The following is a 19,221-nucleotide window of genomic DNA, read 5'->3' as shown; positions in this document are numbered from 1 at the left end:
AGAGAACAGAGTGACCTTGGCCTGTTCTTCCTTCACCTGTGGCCTCCGTGTGAGGGCGATAGGACCTTCACTTCCACAGCCGTGAGGAGGATCCTCGGACGCAGTCGGGGGCGGCGCTGATCCCGCCAGCCTGGTGAAGTACTTGCTCCCCTCCGACCAAAGGGCGCCATTCCCTGCAGGTGCAATGGTGTGGCGCTTGTCAGGAAGCCACGGTTCCCCCTTTTCCGCCTCCTCCCGCTAGAACCGTAGGAGCCACAGTCGGAGGAGGGCTGGAGGATGGGGACTTTGTTTTGTTGTTAAGTGGGCTGTGTTCTTCATTTCTCGGGGCCATCTGCCTCCGGTGTAGTGCACCTGGGGAGGGAGGGTCTTGGGGTCTCCTTCCTGCCTTTCAGGTCCTTGGGCACAAACTAGAAATATGCTTCCTAGAAATGTCAGATGGCCCACCAGTACTGGCCAGGGCGGGGTGGGGGGTGTCTACATACATGTGCCGGGTTGTTGTTTGTAGCATTATTTGTCGTAGTACACAGTTGCAAATAATTTTTTTGTTTTTTTTAAAGATTTTGTTTATTTGAGAGACAGAGCACAAGCAGGGGGAGGGGCAGAGGGAGAGGGACAAGCAGACTCCCCACTGAGCAGGGGAGCCCGATGTAGGGCTCAATCCCAGGACCCCGAGATCATGACCCAAACCCAAGTCAGATGCTTAACCGACTGAGCCACCCAGGCGCCCACAGTTGGAAGTAATTTCTACATCTCTCCGTAGGGCAGTGGGTAAATGTGGCGCAGTTACACAGTGAAATACTATATGTAGGCCTCCAAAAGGATGAGGAGGATTGGTATGTTATTTTCTTGGAAAGATGACCACAGTGTACTAAGAGAAGAAAGTGAGCTACAGCATAATAGGGTAACTTCCCACGTTGGTAGAATACAACTTGAAGACCAGGAGCTGCTTCTGGGTTTATGCGAGCTGAGAAAAAAAGGTGTGAAGGGTGTCCACCCAGTTAATGGTGATTACCTTTTCAGTTGGATTGACTTATTTTGCATACTTTAGTGTGTTTGTGTTTATTACACTGAATGTGTGTTTGTAACATCTAATAGTTACAAAGATAACTGATCACGAAGGTAACCCATATAAATATAAACAGCATACATGGTCGTGGAGAGTGGTCCCAGGACCAGGCAGCTGGTACATTTTTGACTCTTTCCTGGCACGAGCTTCTCCCAGGCTCTGTATTTTGCTCAGCCTCATCCGGAGAGCCCTGGCTCCTGGTGTTGGGGCCCTGATGGCTCACAGGAATCTACCCGAGTCAGTCATGTGTTTCTGTTCATTTGTCAGTGGCCCTCGGAAACTGCTTTGTTGATCTGGTTAGAAAGAACAATCCAATACAAATACCGTCTCCAGTTTCTGTTCTCTGCTAAATCAGATTTTACAAGAAAGAACATAGGTTTTGGTGGCATTTGCAAAGTGCTGCTCACTTGCTAATTCACCGCTCTCTGGAGGTGGAAAAGGAAGGAGGAACTCAGGTACAGGTGTGTGTGTGATGTATTTCTTTTATTTGCTAGGTCCCTAGTAAGTTCTGACCCTGGAGAGAGAGGCCTGTTTGTGGCACATCTATCCAACTTGTCCATCTCCAGCTGTAAATTGAACTTGTCTTGTTATTAAATCAACTGCATTTTCAAAAGGTGAGTTAGGCCAGGATCTCTTTGCAGACTGCAAATGGATTTCTAGCCAGAGTCCTCTGCAGGCTTCAGTCCAGGCCTGTGAACTAGGTGTGTAGGGACTGACCCCATGGCCCATGAAGAAAGGAGCCATAACAGTTTAAGTTGGTCAGGAGTGATGACAAGGGTCACTGGAACCATCTGGCAGGTACTGTGGCTTGGAGCCTCGAGACAGACCCCTGTGGATGAGGAGCCTCTGTTAGAGTCCCTCCCCTGATGCGGTGCCTGCCCAGACCCCACCCCAGGCCGCACTCGACCCACACACTCACCACGGCCCTGGGAGTACTGGCAGAGCCTGGGAGTACTATGGGCATCTTATCCTGGTGGCCACGTGGTCATTCTCTGGGGCCCACTGAGCGCCCGAGCTCTGGAGCAGACCTGGATGTCAGGCTGACCTGGGTTTGAGCTCAGGTGTTCCATTGCCCTGACTTATTGGTAGTGACCTTGGGCCAGTCTTGGAACCTCTCAGACTTAGTGTCTTGTCTGTAAAATGAGGTGAACATACCTTTTTCTCGGTGCTTTATCTGTTTTATTTCTTGGTTCAAAGAGCTATTTTTAATTCCATTTTATTCAAATTATTCATTAAGTTCATTAAATTACTTTTGGCCCTTTCTTCCCTGATTCTGCATCCCTCTGCATTCAGTTGTCTTTTTTTTCTTTCTTTTTTAGGGGGGGCATAGGGAGAGAGAATCCCAAGCAGGCTCCACTGTCAGCGGGGAGCCCCATGCAGGGCTTGATCCCATGATATGACCCTGAGATCATGACCTGAGCCGAAATCAAGAGTCGGATGCTTAACTGACTGCGACACCCAGGCACCCCCATCATGTCTTTTTTCCAATTTCTAGAATTGGATGCTTAATTTCATTCTTTTCTGTTAGAAATTTAAGGTTTTTAGATTACTAAATGTCCTCCGAGTACAAATTTGTCTGTTTTAAAAGTTTTGATGCATAGTGTTCTTTTCTCCATCTGTGCTTTTCTAGGTATTCTGCAGTGATACTTTTGAATTTCCCTTTGATTCAGAATTTTTTTAAAGAGTTTTAAGTTTTCCAACCGATAGGGTTATTTTGTACTTCTGCTTTCATTATGTCTTGTTTAATTGCACTGTGGTCAGAGATTTTTGCTTTTCAGAATTTGGGTTTTCCCTTAAAGTTTCATATGTAGTCACTTTCTTGGGGGTAAAGATTTTTTTTTTTTTTAAAGATTTTATTTATTTATTTTGAGAGAGAGAGAATGAGAGACAGAGAGCATGAGAGGGAAGAGGGTCAGAGGGAGAAGCAGACTCCCTGCTGAGAGGGAGCCCGATGTGGGACTTGATCCCGGGACTCCAGGATCATGACCTGAGCCGAAGGCAGTGGCTTAACCAACTGAGCCACCCAGGCGCCCGGGGGTAAAGATTTTAAGTAATTTCTACTCCCAGTGCAGGGCTTGAACTCATAACCAAGAGATCAAGAGTCATGCTCTGTTGACTGAGCCAGCTGAGCTTGAACATGTTTGCTGATCTACCTTAATTAGATCATCTGTTATCTTCTCTATTTTGAATTGGCTTGATCCACCAAGGTTTAGAGATTTTTTTCCCCCCAGTGTTTTCTACTTACAGTGATTTTTTTTTTTCACTTTGGAAGTTACTTGATGTGTAATAGGTTTGAGCCAGTCAGTGTTTTCATTATGGATTGCCCCCTGACCCTTATAAAATGGCAGTCTCTGTTCTGCTTCTTTCTTTTATATGCTTCTTTCGTTCAAAACATTTTATCTGTGAGTTTCATCCACGTAGTTGTGTGTGAGTTTATTCATTCTCGTTGAGTAGTATTCCGTTACGCGGACGTGGTGATGACTGGTTCTAGTGGTGATGAACTTTTAGCTCGCGTTAGTTTCCATTTTGAGCTTCCTCCGCATAGTGCTGCTGTTAACGTTTGTCGGGTAGACCCACTTGTGCTGTTGGGTAGACCCACTTGTGCTGTTGGGTACGTACCTAGAATGGGGTGGTTGGGTCCCAGGATTGGCATATGGTCAGCTTTAGCAGACAGCTGCCAGTTTTCCAGTGATTGTACCAATTGGCACGCCCACTGGCAGTGGGCAAGAGTTGTCCTTGTGGGCAAGAGTTGTCCTTGCCCCACGTACTCACCAGTGCTGGTGAGTATGGCCTCGTAAAGATGTTAGTTCTCCCGAATTTGAACTCTGGCTTCCATGTAATTCCAGTCAAAATCCTAGCAAGGGGGCGCCTGGGTGGCTCAGTTGGTTGGGCTACTGCCTTCGGCTCGGGTCATGATCCTGGAGTCCCGGGACCGAGTCCCACGTCGGGCTCCCTGCTCAGCGGGGAGTCTGCTTCTCCCTCTCACCCTCTTCCCTCTCGTGCTCTCTATCTCTCATTCTCTCTCTCTCAAATAAATAAATAAATCTTTAAAAAAAAATCCCAGCAGCCTTTTTTTTTTTTTAAGATTTTTAAATTTATTTACTTGACAGAGACAGTGAGAGAAGGAACACAAGCAGGGGCAGTGGCAGAAGCAGGCTTCCCGCCGAGCAGGGAGCCCGACACGGGGCTTGATCCCAGGACCCTGAGATCATGACCTGAGCCAAAGGCAGACCCCCAACGACTGAGCCATCCAGATGCCCCTCAAAATCCCAGGAGACTTTTGTTTTCTTGTTTCATTTGGAACTGACAAAGTGATTCTGAAATTTATATGAAAATGCAAAGAGCCAGGAATAACCCAAGCATTCTTGAGGAAGAACAAAGCTGAAGGACTTGCCGTACTAGACGTCCAGACTTTATAAAAGCTGCAGTAATGAAGGCAGCCCAGTGTCGTCAAAAGGATAAACAATAGGCTGATAGAACAGATTTTGAAACAGACTTCACAGTAGTCGATTTATGACATAGGTGCCACATAGCAAAGGGAAAAGGTGGCCTTTTCAAAAAATGAGTCTTATGCCTCAAATCACATCCAGAATCGTGTTTAAATGTAGATTATAGAGCTAACCGTGAAAGATGAGACAGTAAAGCTTCTAGAAGAAAACAGAATATCTGTACAATCTTGGATAAGACAAAATTCCTTAAGTGGGACACAGAAAGCAGTACCAAAATAGATAAATTGATAAATTGAACAACATTAAAACTTATATATCTTCTCCTTTTTACAAATGCTGTGGTAAAATGCAACAAATTCCATTTTCTAATTGCCCAGTGACGTTAGATAATCAGTGAGTCCGTTTACCCCCCGGAACCCTCTGTCCTGCTCTCATCAGGACGGGTGCTCCCCTGCCTGATGTGCAGCGGCCATCTTGGGCTTCCTTTGTCATTTCTGGGGCTTTGCCCCTCCGTTGGATCCCTTGTTTCCTGGATCCCATGTGTGTTTCAGTTGGGTAATTGTAGCATCAAGTAACCGCAACTATCTTAAGCTGCCTTAAACAATGAGGACGTTATTGCCTCAGCTTGTGGAAGTCCAGAGAGGGGCAGGTTTCCAATTGATTGGTCTGGTGTGCCTTGTGTTCATTAGGGAACTGAGGTATCTTATCTGTCTGGGTGGATCATGGAGCCTTGCTTAACTCTTGGATGGGAGGGGAATGGGTTTCTCTTAGATGAGCGTGGTGCTCCCTGCCGCTGGGTGTGGGGCAGCCCTCAGGCGCTGGGGAAGGACGAGACCACTTCCTCCAGGAAGGAGGAAGGGAGAACTAGCTGCTCTGACGTCTGCCTCTGTATTGGATTGCTCTCTTGTTAGAGTATATTCCTCTGCAACTTTTTGCGAAGGTGTATGTTTTGAGCCCTTGTGTGAGTCTGAAGGTGTCTTTTTCTATCTCCACCTTGACTTGGTCAACTGAGTATTAGATTCTAGGTTGAAAATCATTTTCCAGGGAGGGGAATGATGTTGGTGAGAAGTGCCTTGTTGTTGCTCTTAAGACTTCATTGCCGTTTTGATTGTTCCTTCCTGGGATTCTTTTTTTTGTGTGTGGGTGGGTAGGGCGCTTTCATAAGCTTTTGGGTTCTTCTCCTTATCCCTGATGTACTTTGTGATCTTTTTGTATCCGTTATTCTGAGCACTAGGTGGGCCCTTGTAATCTTGGGTACTCAGCCTGGGGATTTTTCCTGTTATTTTCATTTGATAAATTCTTCTCCCCTTTTTCCCTGGGAAATCCTATGTTTCCATCACTCCTAGTTAAGTTTGGACTCCTGGGTTCATCCTTTAATTTTGGGGTTGGGGGGAAGACCAGCATTCATCTTCTTGCTAGTTTTTCTGAGATTTCCTTATCTTTAATTTCTTCTGTTGCAATTAAAAATTAAATTTAGAATAGTTTGGATTTACAGAAAAGTTTTAGTTTATACTGTACTGCCAGTTTCTCAGTTATAAAGTTCTAATGTTAGTATGGTATTTTGTCCCAACTAATTGACCAACATTGATACATTGTTGTTAATTGAAGTTTATACTTTATTCAGGTTTTGTTAGTTTTTTATCTTGTGGGCTTTTTTTTTTTAAAGATTTTATTTATTTATTTGACAGAGGGAGAGACAGCGGGAGAGGGAACACAAGCAGGGGGAGCGGGAGCGGGAGAGGGAGAAGCAGGCTTCCTGCCGAGCAGGGAGCCCGATGCGGGGCTCGATCCCAGAACCCTGGGATCATGACCTGAGCTGAAGGCAGACACTTAACGACTGAGCCACCCAGGCACCCCCCTTATGGGCTTTTTCTGTTCCAAGATCACACGTTTAGTTGTCCTTATTTCTTGGTTTCCTCCAGACTGACAGCTGTCGGATTTTGTTTCTGATGACCTTGACAGTTTTGAGGAGTACTGGCCTTATATATTCTAGAATGTCTCTCTGTTGAGATTTGTCTGATGATTAACATAAGGTGGTGGGGTTTGGCCTGTCATATATTTAATACTTCTTGGGGCTTTTTCTGATTGTCCCTTAAGAAAAAAAAATCCTGGGCGCCTGGGTGGCTCAGTCATTAAGCGTCTGCCTTCGGCTCAGGTCGTGATCCGGGGTTCTGGGATCGAGCCCCTCATCGGGCTCCCTGCTCCAGGAGGCCTGCTTCTCCCTCTCCCACTCCCCCTGCTTTGTGTTCCCTCTCTCGCTGTGTCTCTGTCAAATAAATAAAATCTAAAAAAAAAAAAAATCCTGTTTCTGTTGCCTGGGTTTAGTATTTTCTCTTAGTTTTTTGAGGATACTATTTTTACTTTTTTTTATTAAAGATTTTATTTATTTATCTGACAGACACAGCGAGAGAGGGAACACAAGCAGGGGGAGTGGGAGAGGGAGAAGCAGGCTTCCCGCGGAGCAGGGAGCCCGATGCGGGGCTCGATCCCAATCATGACCTGAGCTGAAGGAAGATGTTTAACAAGGCTGAGCCACCCAGGTGCCCCTATTACTTCCTTTTTTTAAAATTTTTGGTGCCTGGCATTGTGTTTCTTCCAGGTTCTTTTGTGTATTTGGTATCTGCCTTTTCTCTCAGGCCTTTCGGATGTCTGTGGTCTTGGGCACACAGCCGTTTAGGTCCTGAGTGGGTGGGTCAGTGGGGAAGCTCATCCCTGTAGGGTGAGCCAGTGGGAAGCCGGCCTGCTTTCCTCGAGCCCCAGGTGTTTGTGCCTGTTGGTTTCAAGGGAAGACTCCTTTGTCTTTGCCAGGGGCGTGGAGGGAGAGACTGAATATGTTTGGAATACGTTTGTCCGCCACCCTGCCGTGAGGCTGACTGCAGAGGGGGCCGAGGCGCCCAGCATTTGCCACTCAGGTTTTCACCAAGCTTGTTTTTTGGTTTTTGTTTTGCTTTGTTGTTTTAGGTTCTTTTCCTCACTCCCACCTGCTTCAATCCTGGCTTTTCAAGTCTAGACTCTTTAAATTTATCCAGAGGGGGAGGAGCTCTTTCAAGAAGCCCTCCCACTGTTGAATCCCCGCCTTCCTGTCAGCCGAGGCGCGCACCGCCTCTCAGGGCCTCCTGAGCCCTCTCCAGTGCCCTGCAGTCCTGTCTGTAAGATCCTTCAGTCTGCAGGATCTGTTTCCACTCTTGTCTGTTCCTTGTCGGCTAAAATTGGCCCTGACCTTTGGGTGCCCTTTGTTGTTTATTTTCATTTTAGGGGATTTTGGAAGGGTAAGCTATAAATGCCTGTAGTCTTTTTTGCTGTATTTAACCAGAACCTCCCTGTATTCTAAATAGCCTTTCTTGAATCCAGTGGAATTGAATTAAGGGATGTGTATGCATATATAGACAGACACACAGTCATATTTGTGTGCATGTGTTTGAATAGGAGCGTGTGTGTATGTGTCAGTTACAGGGTTCTGCTCCGCCCCCCACCCTCCCCCATCCGCTGTGGCAGTCTTTTTGTGTGGAACATTGAGTGCTACTTTTGGTTACAGTGGCTGCAGTGTTGCAAGCCCCAGAAGAAAGGGCCGGTTGGGATGCCTGGTCATTTGTCACTGCCTTCTTGCATATACGGGGAGTGAACTCTGTCTTTACCCCTCCGGGACTCTTGAGAAGGTTTGGAGCTGGAAGCTGCCAGGGCTGCAGAGGGAGGTGGGCGCTAGGAGGAGCGTGACGGGAGTCACCGGTGCCGCGAGTACTCAACGAGGGGTGTTTGTATCACACCTTGTGACCGTCATTTCTAGTCCTGCAACAGCCTGCTAAAGTAGGCTTTCTGTCCCCAAACGGAAGTGGCTGAGATGGCCCTTGGACTCATGGTAATTCCTTCTGTGTGTGTAGAGTGCCACCGTCTGCGAGAGCCCCTCAGTCGTCTGTGGGGCAGCCTTGAGTTTATGCAGCCCGGCCGATGCTTGACGGTTGTTAGAACCAGTCTCTGTCCCTCCACCCTCTTGTGTGTTCATAGCTGCGGATCTGCGAGGGCACAGGCTTCGGGAAGGGGGAAGGAATGCTTTCCACTGGGCTAAAGACAGATGCTTCCTGCCCGTGCGTCCTCCTCCCAGCCCAGCTTCCAGCCTCGACAGTGACGTCATTCCTACGGGAAGGCTTTGGGTGTAGACAGTCCCTCCTGGGACTCTCCTTCCGCGTTCTTGTGCTTCGCCCGTCAGCAGTCCTCTGGAGGCTTTCCTTAAAATCATTTTTTTTGTAATTTTCTTAAACCAATAGCAAATCGGTTTAGAATTTAGTTAACTGATAATTTTCTGTATTTTTTAAAGCTTTTTTTTTAAAAGATTTTTTAAAGATTTATTTATCTGAGAGAGCATAAGCAGGAGGAGGGGCAGAGGGAGAGGGTGAAGCCGACTCTGCGCGGAGCAGGGAGCCTGGCGTGGGGCTTGATCCAGGACCCTGAGATCATGACCTGAGCTGAAGGCAGACGCTTGACCCACTATGAGGCACCCAGGGGCCCCTTTTTTAAAGCTTCTATCAAGCATATATTCCTTTTGTTACTGAAGAACGTTATGGATAAACAAATGAGCGGGGCTGGGATTACCCCCTCCTTGAAGCAGTCTTGTGGTAACCCAAGTGTGTGATGGCACCGAATACTCATGCTTACTGCCCTGAAGTGGGAAACTTTGAAGCTGGGGCAGTTTTGTCTTGTTTAAGATGTAACCACAGTGGCATGTTTATCTCAAGAGGGTTTCCTGAGAGTGAGTGTGTCTCTGTCTCTTGAGAATTTATCATAGGGTCCACCAACAGATCCTAAACATCTCTCGGATTTCTCATGGTGGTTTGGGAGGCCTGCACTCTGCATGAGGGCCCTTTAGCTGTGATGCACCAGATTGGGGACAGGTCCCTTGATCACAGAAGAGAAGGTGGAAGCACAGGTGGGAGCCTGGGGGGCTGGGGAGGATGAAGGCTTCACCACTCGCAGTCATCTGAGGGATGAGTGCTGGCCGTGAGGCTGATGGTGGGGCTGGACGGCCGAGAGATGAGCTGTGCGGAGCCAGTGTGACAGCTGCCCTTGCCGAGAACCTTCTAAGGGTGAACAGGCACCAGGTCACGCGTGCTGTGTTCCTTCTCTCATTCCTGACGCCAGACCTGGGAGGTGGGTAACAGTATGTTCATCCCTATTTAATCCATGAGGAAACAGGCCTTAAAGTCACAGCCAGTGTGGGGTGGAGACGAGGTGCAAACCCCGTGTGTTGGAGAGATGAGACTGGTGGGGGTGGGCATGAGACTAGGGGGCTGTTTGGGGCCAGTGTGTTGGGCTGGAGGTTTGGGTTTGTTTTTTTTTTTAATTTTTTTTAAAGACTTTATTTATTTGACAGAGAGAGACACAGTGAGAGAGGGAATACAAGCAGGGGGAGTGGGAGAGGGAGAGGGAGAAGCAGGCCTCCCACAGAGCAGGGAGCCCGATGCCAGGCTCGATCCCAGGACCCTGGGATCATGACCTGAGCTGAAGGCAGACGCTCAACGACTGAGCCACCCAGGTGCCCCTGGAGGTTTGGGTTTGTCCGTGGCACAGTGGGGTCCTGATAAAGGTGTGAGAGCAGGGTCTTCTGATCTGGTTGGGCCCTGGTGGAGGGGGCGCCAAGGGCCAGTCCAGGAGAGCTGAGCCTGTGTGTGGTCCAGGGAGCCAAGGATGGGGCTTACAAACCCAAGTATGCAGAAGAGTGGCCTGGGGAAGTGCCTTGGTCCCTGCAGCACACGCCTTGTTTCTTATTTTTAATTTCTGTTGCTTCTTGAACATGCTCTCTGGGGATAGGGGGGTCTTTTCTTGTGATGGCTAACAAACATGGGGACCAGAAACCCCATTTTCCTTCTGATGTTCCCTTGCCTTTATTTTCAAGCCGCTTGCTTGCTCTGAGAGGTTTGTGCTGTAGTCTGCAGGCACCCCCACAGCTCTTCTGCAGAAACCTTGAGGCTGGGCGTCTGCAGCTGGAAGGACCGGTTTGTGCCCCAAAGAGCCCAGGCCCCAGCTTTTCTGACGGCCTGCCCCTCACAGCTGGGGGACCCGCACAGCCAGGGGGACCCTTACAGCCAGGGGACGCAGAAGTATGCGTCCCTGCTTTTCTGACTGCTGCCCCGTAGGGAGCCTCTGAAAGCTGGAGGTGTGCAGAATGTTTGGCCCCAGCTGTTGCTGAGGGGGAGGTGGCAGGAGTTCCCCGGCAAAACCAGCTAGGATTTGCCACCCCCACCCCCTACTTCTGTCCCCAGCTCCTGCTTTGTCCTGATGCATTATGTGAAGCTCTTTTACTTGAATTCACTTTCCTGTAACACATTATTTTCCTTTAGACCAGGGATCAGCAAATTGCAGCCACAAATCCACCTGCCTCCTGTTTTTGTAAATAAAAGTTTTATTGGAACACAGCTCGACTTCTTTTTGTGTTGTCTGATTACTTCAGTGCCCCAGTGGCAGATTTGGTTAGTTGAGTAGCTGAGGTGGGGTCTGCAGCTTGTAAAGCCAAACACACTATCTGTCCTTTCACAGAAAATGTGTTCTGGGGACAGGGATGGAGTGTCTGTGGACGCCACATCCTAGGCACACACATAATGGTCAGTAAGCGTCTGAGGATTTGAAGCAGGGGGTGTGGTGCCTCCCTTAATTTAAAGTTCTTTTTTGCCAGACGTTGGCATGTTGGAGGAGGGTGGGATCATCTGTTAATCTTGTCTCTGGACTTTGTGTCGATGGTTCTTCATGTTTGAGACTTAACGAGCGTACTAATGACTACGTCCTTTCTGGCCCCTCTGGTGGTTTTCTCAAGTGTTTATCCAGCCTGCTCAGTTTCCATTCCTGTTGGATCATGCTTTTTTGATATGTTTTGTGTCACAGCGGGATCTTTCTGTTCCTTTTATGCGGAGACAGTCCGCCTTTGTGCCCCCCCCCCCCCCCCCCCGGCTCCTGCTCATGCCTCACTGTCAAGGCACATATGCTGACCTTGCGGTTCTAGCGGATCATGAGTCTTCAACCCAGTGATCGTCTGTGCACAGGGAGAGCAGGGCCAGAGCTGGAGCACACAGTAGGTCCTTCCTCAGTATTGGTGGTGTCTCCAGGTCCTGAGGGTTGAAGTCTTGTAGGCTTGTGACCTTGGACAATTTACTTCTCTGTCCGGACTATACCTTGGTGTCCTCTGTAAAGCAGGTTGGTGGCAGTAGTGTCTTCCAGAAGTGGGGACATGTGGGTGCTCAGCAGGGTGCCTGGCTCGTGGCTGCACTGGTTCCCTGGTGAGTTATAGGCCGGCTCAGATCACCTGGCCAGGTGGGCTTCTGGGTGTCTGACACTGTCTCATACCCAAGCAGAGGGAAATTAATCCTGTCCCCGGAAATGGCTTTTGGTAAGAGAGTGCAGGGACGTGTCCCCTCTGGCAAGCAGCTGACAGGCCCGCTCGGTAACCTGTGTGACAGGTGGGGCTACTGTCTGCAGAGGCAGGGCTTGGATATTAAGTTGCCTCTGTGGGCGAATCTTTCTGGTGGTTTTCGTGCCAGCAAATCCTGGGCCTCTCAGAGCACTTCTTTAGATGACTTGCCAGAATATGCAGACCTGCATTTGTTTTTAAATGTCCTTTTCTTCCTAACACAAAGCTATGTTCCCGTGGATTTTAGTCCCTTTTTTCTTCCGCCTAATGGTGATATTTTCATGTAGGCCAGCCCTTTTCAGAATGCACCGGGGGCCCCCTGGCAGGCTTCCCTGGCGTGCCTCAGAGTGGCTGGCTGTGGGAAAGAGCGGGGTTACCACGTATGGGGCGGGCAGGACCCCTCCTGGCGCGGCACCCGGGGCTCGTATCTGTTATATATGTATTACTGAGGATCCAAATTAGATTTTATTTGGGAAAGACATTAATTCTGTTACCTACTGAAGGGAGAGAAAGCTGTGGCTGTGAGCCAATCTCAGTCCGTGCCTGTCTGCAAGGACCTGGTGTGCCTCAGCGGGTTCTTGCCCACGGATCCGGGCGTGAGTCAGGCTTGCATGAACACGCCTCTGAGCCACTGAGAAACATGTTCTCTCGTCTTGTCCGGCTTCATGATTCACACCCAGATATTTGCCTGCACTTTTCTGCCATCTGATGAGACCATTGTGTGTGTGTGTGTGTGTGTGTTTCAATGGTTAGAAACTCAGCAGATACCTGTTAGCTGTTCAAACTCCTATTAACAGTTAGTGCTCCTGGCCTGATGTTTGTGAAAACCAAGGGGCAAGCAGAGTGGCCCTGCTTTACTGGAGATGAATGCGACTGGGGATACCTGAATGATTATATTTGTGTCCAGTGAAATCTGGCTTAATGAAAGAAACTGTATGCTCTGAGGCCAGTGTCTGTGATTGTATTTTGTAAAGGACCAGGCAATAAATAGTTTATGCTTTGTGGGCCCTCTAGGGCTCTGGTGCATATTCTTCGGGCTGACTGTAACTTCTTGACTCTTCTTCTGGGGGAAACTGGAGGCTGGAAGAACCTCCCTCTGGTGCAGTCTTGCTGTGGAGCATGAAAATGAAAAGTACGCGGCCCCTCCCCCACAGATGCTGTTTCCATAGTAACGGTGGCTCTGTTGCTTTGCCTGTTAGCACCCCAGCTTTAGGTAGGAATATAGGATCCAGTACCAGGTGTGTGATAAGAGACAGCTACTTTGACAATAAATCATTTGTAATTCTGTGGCTGTGGGGTATTAACAACACTGATGTGTTTGATTTTTAGAACCAGCTGGGACTTGGGAAATCTTGCCTTGGCCCCTCAGTTCTGTAGACAGGGAAACTGAGGACAAGGGAGGCCAATAATGTGTCAACAGGTGCAAAATTTGGATAAAGTGGGAGGATGGGGCATTCCACAAAGTTGCATGTACAGGTTTAATGCAGGCGTTAGTCCACTGTGTGTCCTCTGGCTTCCCCGAGGTGTGCCGGTTGCCAGGGGTGTGAAGCATTTCACCTGAACATAGTAGGTGCTCAGATAGTATTTGTTGAATGCTTGGATTTCTTGGGAGGCCTTCAAGCAACAGCTGTAGACCAACTAACAGTCCTAGACACAGTTCTAAGTTCCCAGGAGAATAGATCCTGTTTGCCTGGGGTTTTTCTTTTCTTCAGTTTTTTTCAGGGGTGCCAGGACTGGGGGTGTGGTCAGGCTTCTGGTCTCCTAGTGCTTCCTGGGGGTGGGGGTGGGAACTGGTTAGTTCTTAGGCAGGTGTTGTCACCAGGAAGACCCAGGAGAGCTATCTGTGTTCGCTCTAGCCTCTGCCCACAGGCCCGGGCAGTGCAGAATCAAAGAAAGGTCTCTTTGTATGAATGAACTGGCAGAAGTTTGGACCAGCAGACTTTTTAGCACTATCTGTGGAAACAGGTATTTTCTGGTCAAGTCTCAGAATTAAAAGACATTTGATGTGCAGAAGTCAAGCACTTTAGGATTTCATGTGGAAATTGGATAGCCCAGAATGGCTGGTAAATAATTTTTCCTTCCCTGGCCTTTGTCAGTTTGGTTTTTAATTTAGTAAAGAACTCTGTAGTTAGGTAAATTTAAATTAACAATGCTAAATCTGTAGTTCTGCAAGGTATGTGTCCCGGAAGGAGGCAGCAGTGATTTTATTCAGAAATGTTTGTAGGGTCACCGGTCCGGTGAGAGCTGTGGTCAAGGGACAGCAGACAGGTAGCTGTGATGTGCCATTTTTCATCATTGTGCTGAAGCAGAAAATTCTGGAATGAGTTTCTTATTAATTAGCTCTTTGACCATGGGTGGATCGCGTCATCCCTTTGGGCTGGACATATGGAGGAGTGGGTCCAGGTTGCCCTCTGCTGCATCCCAGGCTCGGTTCAGTGCTGGGCACATGGTAGTGCCTAATAAAAGCCTCTTGAGGGGCGCCTGGGTGCCTCAGTCGGTTAAGCAGCTGCCTTCGGCTCGGGTCATGATCCTGGGGTCCTGGGATCGAGCTCCACGTCTGGCTCCCTGCTCAGCGGAGAGCCTGCTTCTCCCTCTCCCTCTGCCTGCCGCTCTGCCTACTTGTGACTATTTCTCTGTCAAAAAAAAAAAAAAAGCCTCTTGAATGAATGAGTGTCTTTTCTATTGTTATAACCAATTACCAATTACCATAAATTCAGTGGCTTAAAACAGTGCAAATGTAGGGGTGCCTGGGTGGCTCAGTTGGTTACGTGCCTGCCTTTGGCTCAGGCCCTGCTCTCAGGGTCCTGGGATCCGGCCCCAAGGACCAGCTCCTTGCTCAGTGAGGAGCCTGCTTCTCCCTCTCCTTCTGCCACCATCCCACCTGCTCACAAGGGCGCATGCGCTCTCTGTCTCTCAAATAAAATCTTAAAAAAAACAAAAAAACAACAAAAAAACCCCAGTGCAAATGTATCCTCCTACAGTCTTGGAGGTCGGAAGTCTGAAGCCTTACTGGGCTATATACAGTCAAGGTGTGGGTGGGGCTGGTTCCTTTGGGAGGCTCCAAAGAATCCTTTCCTCGCTTTCTCCCCCTTTTCCAGGCTTCTGCAGCTCTAGCTGGGGCCCCTCGCATCCTCAAAGAGTGCTCCAGCCTTAGCTTCCACAGCTTTCTGACTCTGGCCCTCTGCTCCCCCTTCTAGGGACCTTGTGATTACTGTGGGCCTGCCCACATAATCCAGGATCATCTCCCTGTCTCGAGATCCTTATGTTAATCCCATCTTCAGAATCCCTTTGCTGTGTGAGGTCAGGAAGTCAGAGGTTCCAGGAATTAGGATGTGAACTTCTTGGTTATGTGGCCTGCCACACGAGTTTGTGAAAAGAAAGAGTGCTAAGTAGACAAGTCCCTAAGTGTCTGGATCACAGTCCGTGGGGTAACCTGCTCTGCCTGCCCACCCCCCACTGTCCCATTTTTGGGGCCCTGCCCTGACCCCTGCTTGAGCCTCTCCTGGGCTGCCCAGCTACTGCCGACCTGGAAGCCTTGGAAAGTGCTTGTTCAAGGCTTCCTTTTAGACCCGGGGTGAGCAAACTTTTTCTACTTGTGGCATTGCGGGCCACATAGGGTGTCACAAATTCTTTGTTTTTTAAAAGAAATGTGAAAAATGACTTTAAAAAATCATTCTTAGTTTGAGGGCTTATATAAAAAACAGGCCGTTGGCTAGGATGCTGACCAGCGTTTGCCGCCCCCCCCCCCCCCCCCCGTTGTAGACTGTAAGTTCTGTAAGGCAGGGGCCCCATGTCCCCATCACCATGGTGACAGTCTCCAGGGCTTCTCTTAATAGTGGGGGGGGGCGGTTCATTTTCCTATCCGAATGATCTTTTGATGTGATAGAAGTGAGATCCAATCCTAGTGGAGAATTTCAAGTTGATTTACATTTGAGATCCTGTTAAATACCAGTTATTCTGATGAAAATACAATCCAGTTCTGCCCTGAGGGGCTTGCCGGCCCAGTGTGGGGGAAGAGTGCTGTTATTAGTTATGACTGTTGGGCGTGGAGCAGAAACTTCCTGGAGCCAGCTCCCAGGAGGGAGATTTAAAGATAAAGCGGTGCGTTATGGAACCCCAGAGCACCAGAATCAGGATTTGGACACTTTGGGCGCTTTTCCATCTGTGGTCATTCTTTGCTCCCAGCACGTGAGGCAGACACACTAGGGGAGGCTCTGGCATGTAAGCTTGGGAGCTGTGAGTACTTGGGAGCGTTTGTGATTTGTGTCTTCACTGAGGCTGACTCTCCTAGAGATTTCATTCATTTTCAAGACGAATGAAAGGATGGATGTACCCAGTTTCGTGTAAGAACCAGCTTGGTTTGCCTTCGGCCTGGCGCCAGGCTCCGTGAGCCTGGAGGTATGTGATGTCACTCTCTCTCCCGTTTCACTTTTTTGGCCCCAGTTTGTAACTGATCTTTGCTCCCTGTGCTTTATATAAAGTCTTGGATCATAATATATAGGATTTTCTCTTAAAGTCCTCCCGGGGGGTGCAGAATGCTTTGCCAGCGCACACAGGCTGTTCTTCCGGCCTGCGTGGCTTCTGAATAGGGTAAAACAGCAAACCATACTGTGGCTACTGCCACCAGGCGCCTTTTATTATCAGCAAATATCGGTGTTTGCAGTTACCTCTGACGTACATATTAGCAGTGTGTCTAAGTGGATGCTTTAGCTTTCTTCCCCATACATGGATTCCAGTGGGAAGTAATGGTCACTTTTACAAGCTTATTTTTCATGATCAAGTTTTAGAAACAATAGCCAAAAACCTCTTGAGTATAGGATAAAAGACATGGAAGCTCTTAGTCCCCAGGTGAGTCCCCTACCAGGCGGCACTCACTCACCTTTGGCAGGCACGCGCTCAGTATTCGAATGAATGAGTGAATGAGTGAGTAACATGCTAATAGACTTGTAGAAGCCCATAGGAAATTAGAAAGTGGCAGAGGTTGGGAGCTGCCTTCTTGGTCATCTTGTCAAGATTTTCTAAGTGGAGGAGGCAGTGGAGCCCCCATGTGGTCTGTCCCTGGGGGTGCTGCTGCTGAGTCTGCACCCCAGAGAGCCCTGCTTGTGTTGCCTGAGCAGGTGCTTTTTCTCTGGATGCTGGTTCTTTGGTTTGAGAAGTGCACACACCCGGCTGTTCCTGAAGGCTTCCTGATTTTGGTTGCTTCCCTTTGATTTGGTTTTGCTCATCCTTGAACAGCCTTCCGTAGGCAGGTTCTGTGCCTCCCCTACTCTGCCTGAGCTTTGATGTTACATGGATGTGCTACAGTGATGAGCACTTATTTTTCCATCTTGGAGAGCTCTCCTTGTCTTGGCAAGAGGACTCAGTGTGGAAAGGTTTACATTTCAGTGTCACCGGTGAGCAGTAGACTCTGGTCAATTCAGACAGAATAGGACTTCTTAACATTGGGGGTGGGGGAGGGACCTACAACAAAATGCTCTTTAAATGTGAGCAGAACAGGCTGTGTGTGGTAAGGGCGTTTTTCTAGGGACAGAATCCAAGACTTTCTTCAGGTCCTCAAGGAGATCCGTGATCCCTGAAGAATTCAGTCCACTGCCTCAGGGATTCTTGTGGATTAATGCCTTTTTTTTTTTTAATATTTCAAAGGCAGATCGGGAGCGGTGCCGAGAAAAATTTCCTTACTAGATGACATTTCATCGCAATGTCCGATCGTTTGGGGCAAATAACCAAGGGCAAGGATGGGAAAAGCAAGTATTCGACTCTCAGCCTGTTTGATAAGTATAAAGGAAAATCAGTAGACGCAGTCAGATCCTCAGGTAAGAACTGGGGTGAGGCCAGTTCTCTACGCTTTCCCTTACATGAGAAACCCCAGGCCAGGAATCCACCTGGTCAGACTGCCTTCTGGGCGTGGAGTGGTCACCTGGCAGCTCTGGGGACGCAGAATCGCCCCCCTGCTCCTGTTAGTGTCTGATTTCAGAGCCTGGATATCCTGGCTCTGCTTCCATAGGATTGTGTCCTCCTCTGTCTTACCTCCTGGAACCCGGGGATCGGTCGTCCCGTCCCGTCCCGTGTCGTCCCCCCCCCCCGGGTAGACTGGGGCTTGGGAAAATGCTGTTGACACTGTCCACACCCTGGGAGGATTCGGGGAATGTCAAGGGGCCCTGCTCAGGCCCGGTCCGGGGCTGGGCGGAGGCTGTCCCTTCTGTCCTGCCACAACGAGGCCAGAGCAGCCTCAGCTTGTGGAGGGGTGGTTACCACGTGGGGCGGAGGTGTCTGGGCCTGGCTCCCCGCCTGTAGCATAAACTCCCTGCACCTGCTCCTGCCCGCTAGGAAAATGGAAGCCTCGGCACAGATGTCAGCCGCTTCTCTGGCTCCGAGGCCTCGGCGAAGACCAAGGCCTTGTAAAGCGGCCGAAGCAGCAACCAGACCATTACGTTTGTTTGCACGCAGGCTGCCCCTTGCATCTGTTTGGCTGTCTTTGTCGTCGTTGCTTAGAGCTTGAAGGAGCAGTTGACCGACCGGCCTCTGTGCTTCTGAAACTTGTCTGTTTCCATCCCTCTCTTCCTGCAGTTATTCCTCGACATGGCTTACAGAGTCTCGGGAAAGTTGCCACAGCCCGGCGCATGCCACCACCTGCAAACCTGCCAAGCTTGAAGTCTGAAAACAGAGGAAACGACCCCAACATCGTGATAGTTCCCAAGGACGGAACGGGATGGGCAAACAAGCAGGATCAGCAAGACCCAAAGAGGTGAGAGCAGCGGGGGCAGGTGTGGGTGGGGAGCCGGAGCCTCATGGAGTGCCGCGGCCCCCTTTCCTTCTGCAGAAGGCGGTGCAGAGCTGGAGAACTGGGGAGATCCCAGAGGAAGCTTCTTTACCCTGACTCCTGCTGCTTGGTCGTTTCTTGCTCCCTGCTCTCGTTTTTCCTGGCTTTTGGAGCTGATGCAGCAGGGCTTCTGTGGGCTGGCCTCGTCCCCGGTGACCAGTGTCCCCTGTGCCTTATTAGGAATGGCCTCATCACCCCGGAGGAGCTTATGCAATGCCTCGGTGCCAGTTCCTGAGCCAGTAAGGGCCGCTGTGGACGGGGCGGGTGCTCGAACACTCCATTCTGCCGGTAGTCCCTTTGTGCTGGTTCCAGGGTGAGGAGGAGGCCGTCTTCCCAGCTTCGGGGCCAGCAGCTTTCCACAAAGACTGCTGCACTTAGTTGCTCCAAACAGACCCAGTTAGGAAGGCGAACAGTCCAGAATCCTCATTATTCAGGGTTGGTATGCAGCGTCCCTGTAGGCTCCCACTACTGCCAGCACAGCACTTAGGGGAGC

General features: G+C 49.4%; 1 protein-coding gene across 10 annotated transcripts in view; it reads left to right on the top strand.

Moving 5' to 3' along the window:
• The window catches only part of PRRC2B (proline rich coiled-coil 2B), an 89,770-nt gene that overhangs the window by 11,237 nt on the left and 59,312 nt on the right, over positions 1-19,221 (top strand). For 9 of the 10 annotated variants that reach the window (XM_035723766.1, XM_027616635.2, XM_027616634.2 and 6 more), the window contains exons 2-3: positions 17,552-17,721; positions 18,476-18,653. In XM_035723766.1, coding sequence (XP_035579659.1) covers positions 17,607-17,721; positions 18,476-18,653 — 293 coding nt within the window. In that variant the 5' untranslated portion in view covers positions 17,552-17,606. The remainder of the gene's footprint in view (positions 1-17,551; positions 17,722-18,475; positions 18,654-19,221) is intronic. The other variant, XM_027616631.2, reaches the window with a different exon arrangement.

This window comes from Zalophus californianus, chromosome 13 (genome assembly GCF_009762305.2).
Source record: "Zalophus californianus isolate mZalCal1 chromosome 13, mZalCal1.pri.v2, whole genome shotgun sequence".
Classification (NCBI taxonomy): Eukaryota; Metazoa; Chordata; class Mammalia; order Carnivora; family Otariidae; genus Zalophus; species Zalophus californianus.
Note: the sequence above shows the minus strand (reverse complement) of the source record. Positions and strands in the feature narration are given on the sequence as shown.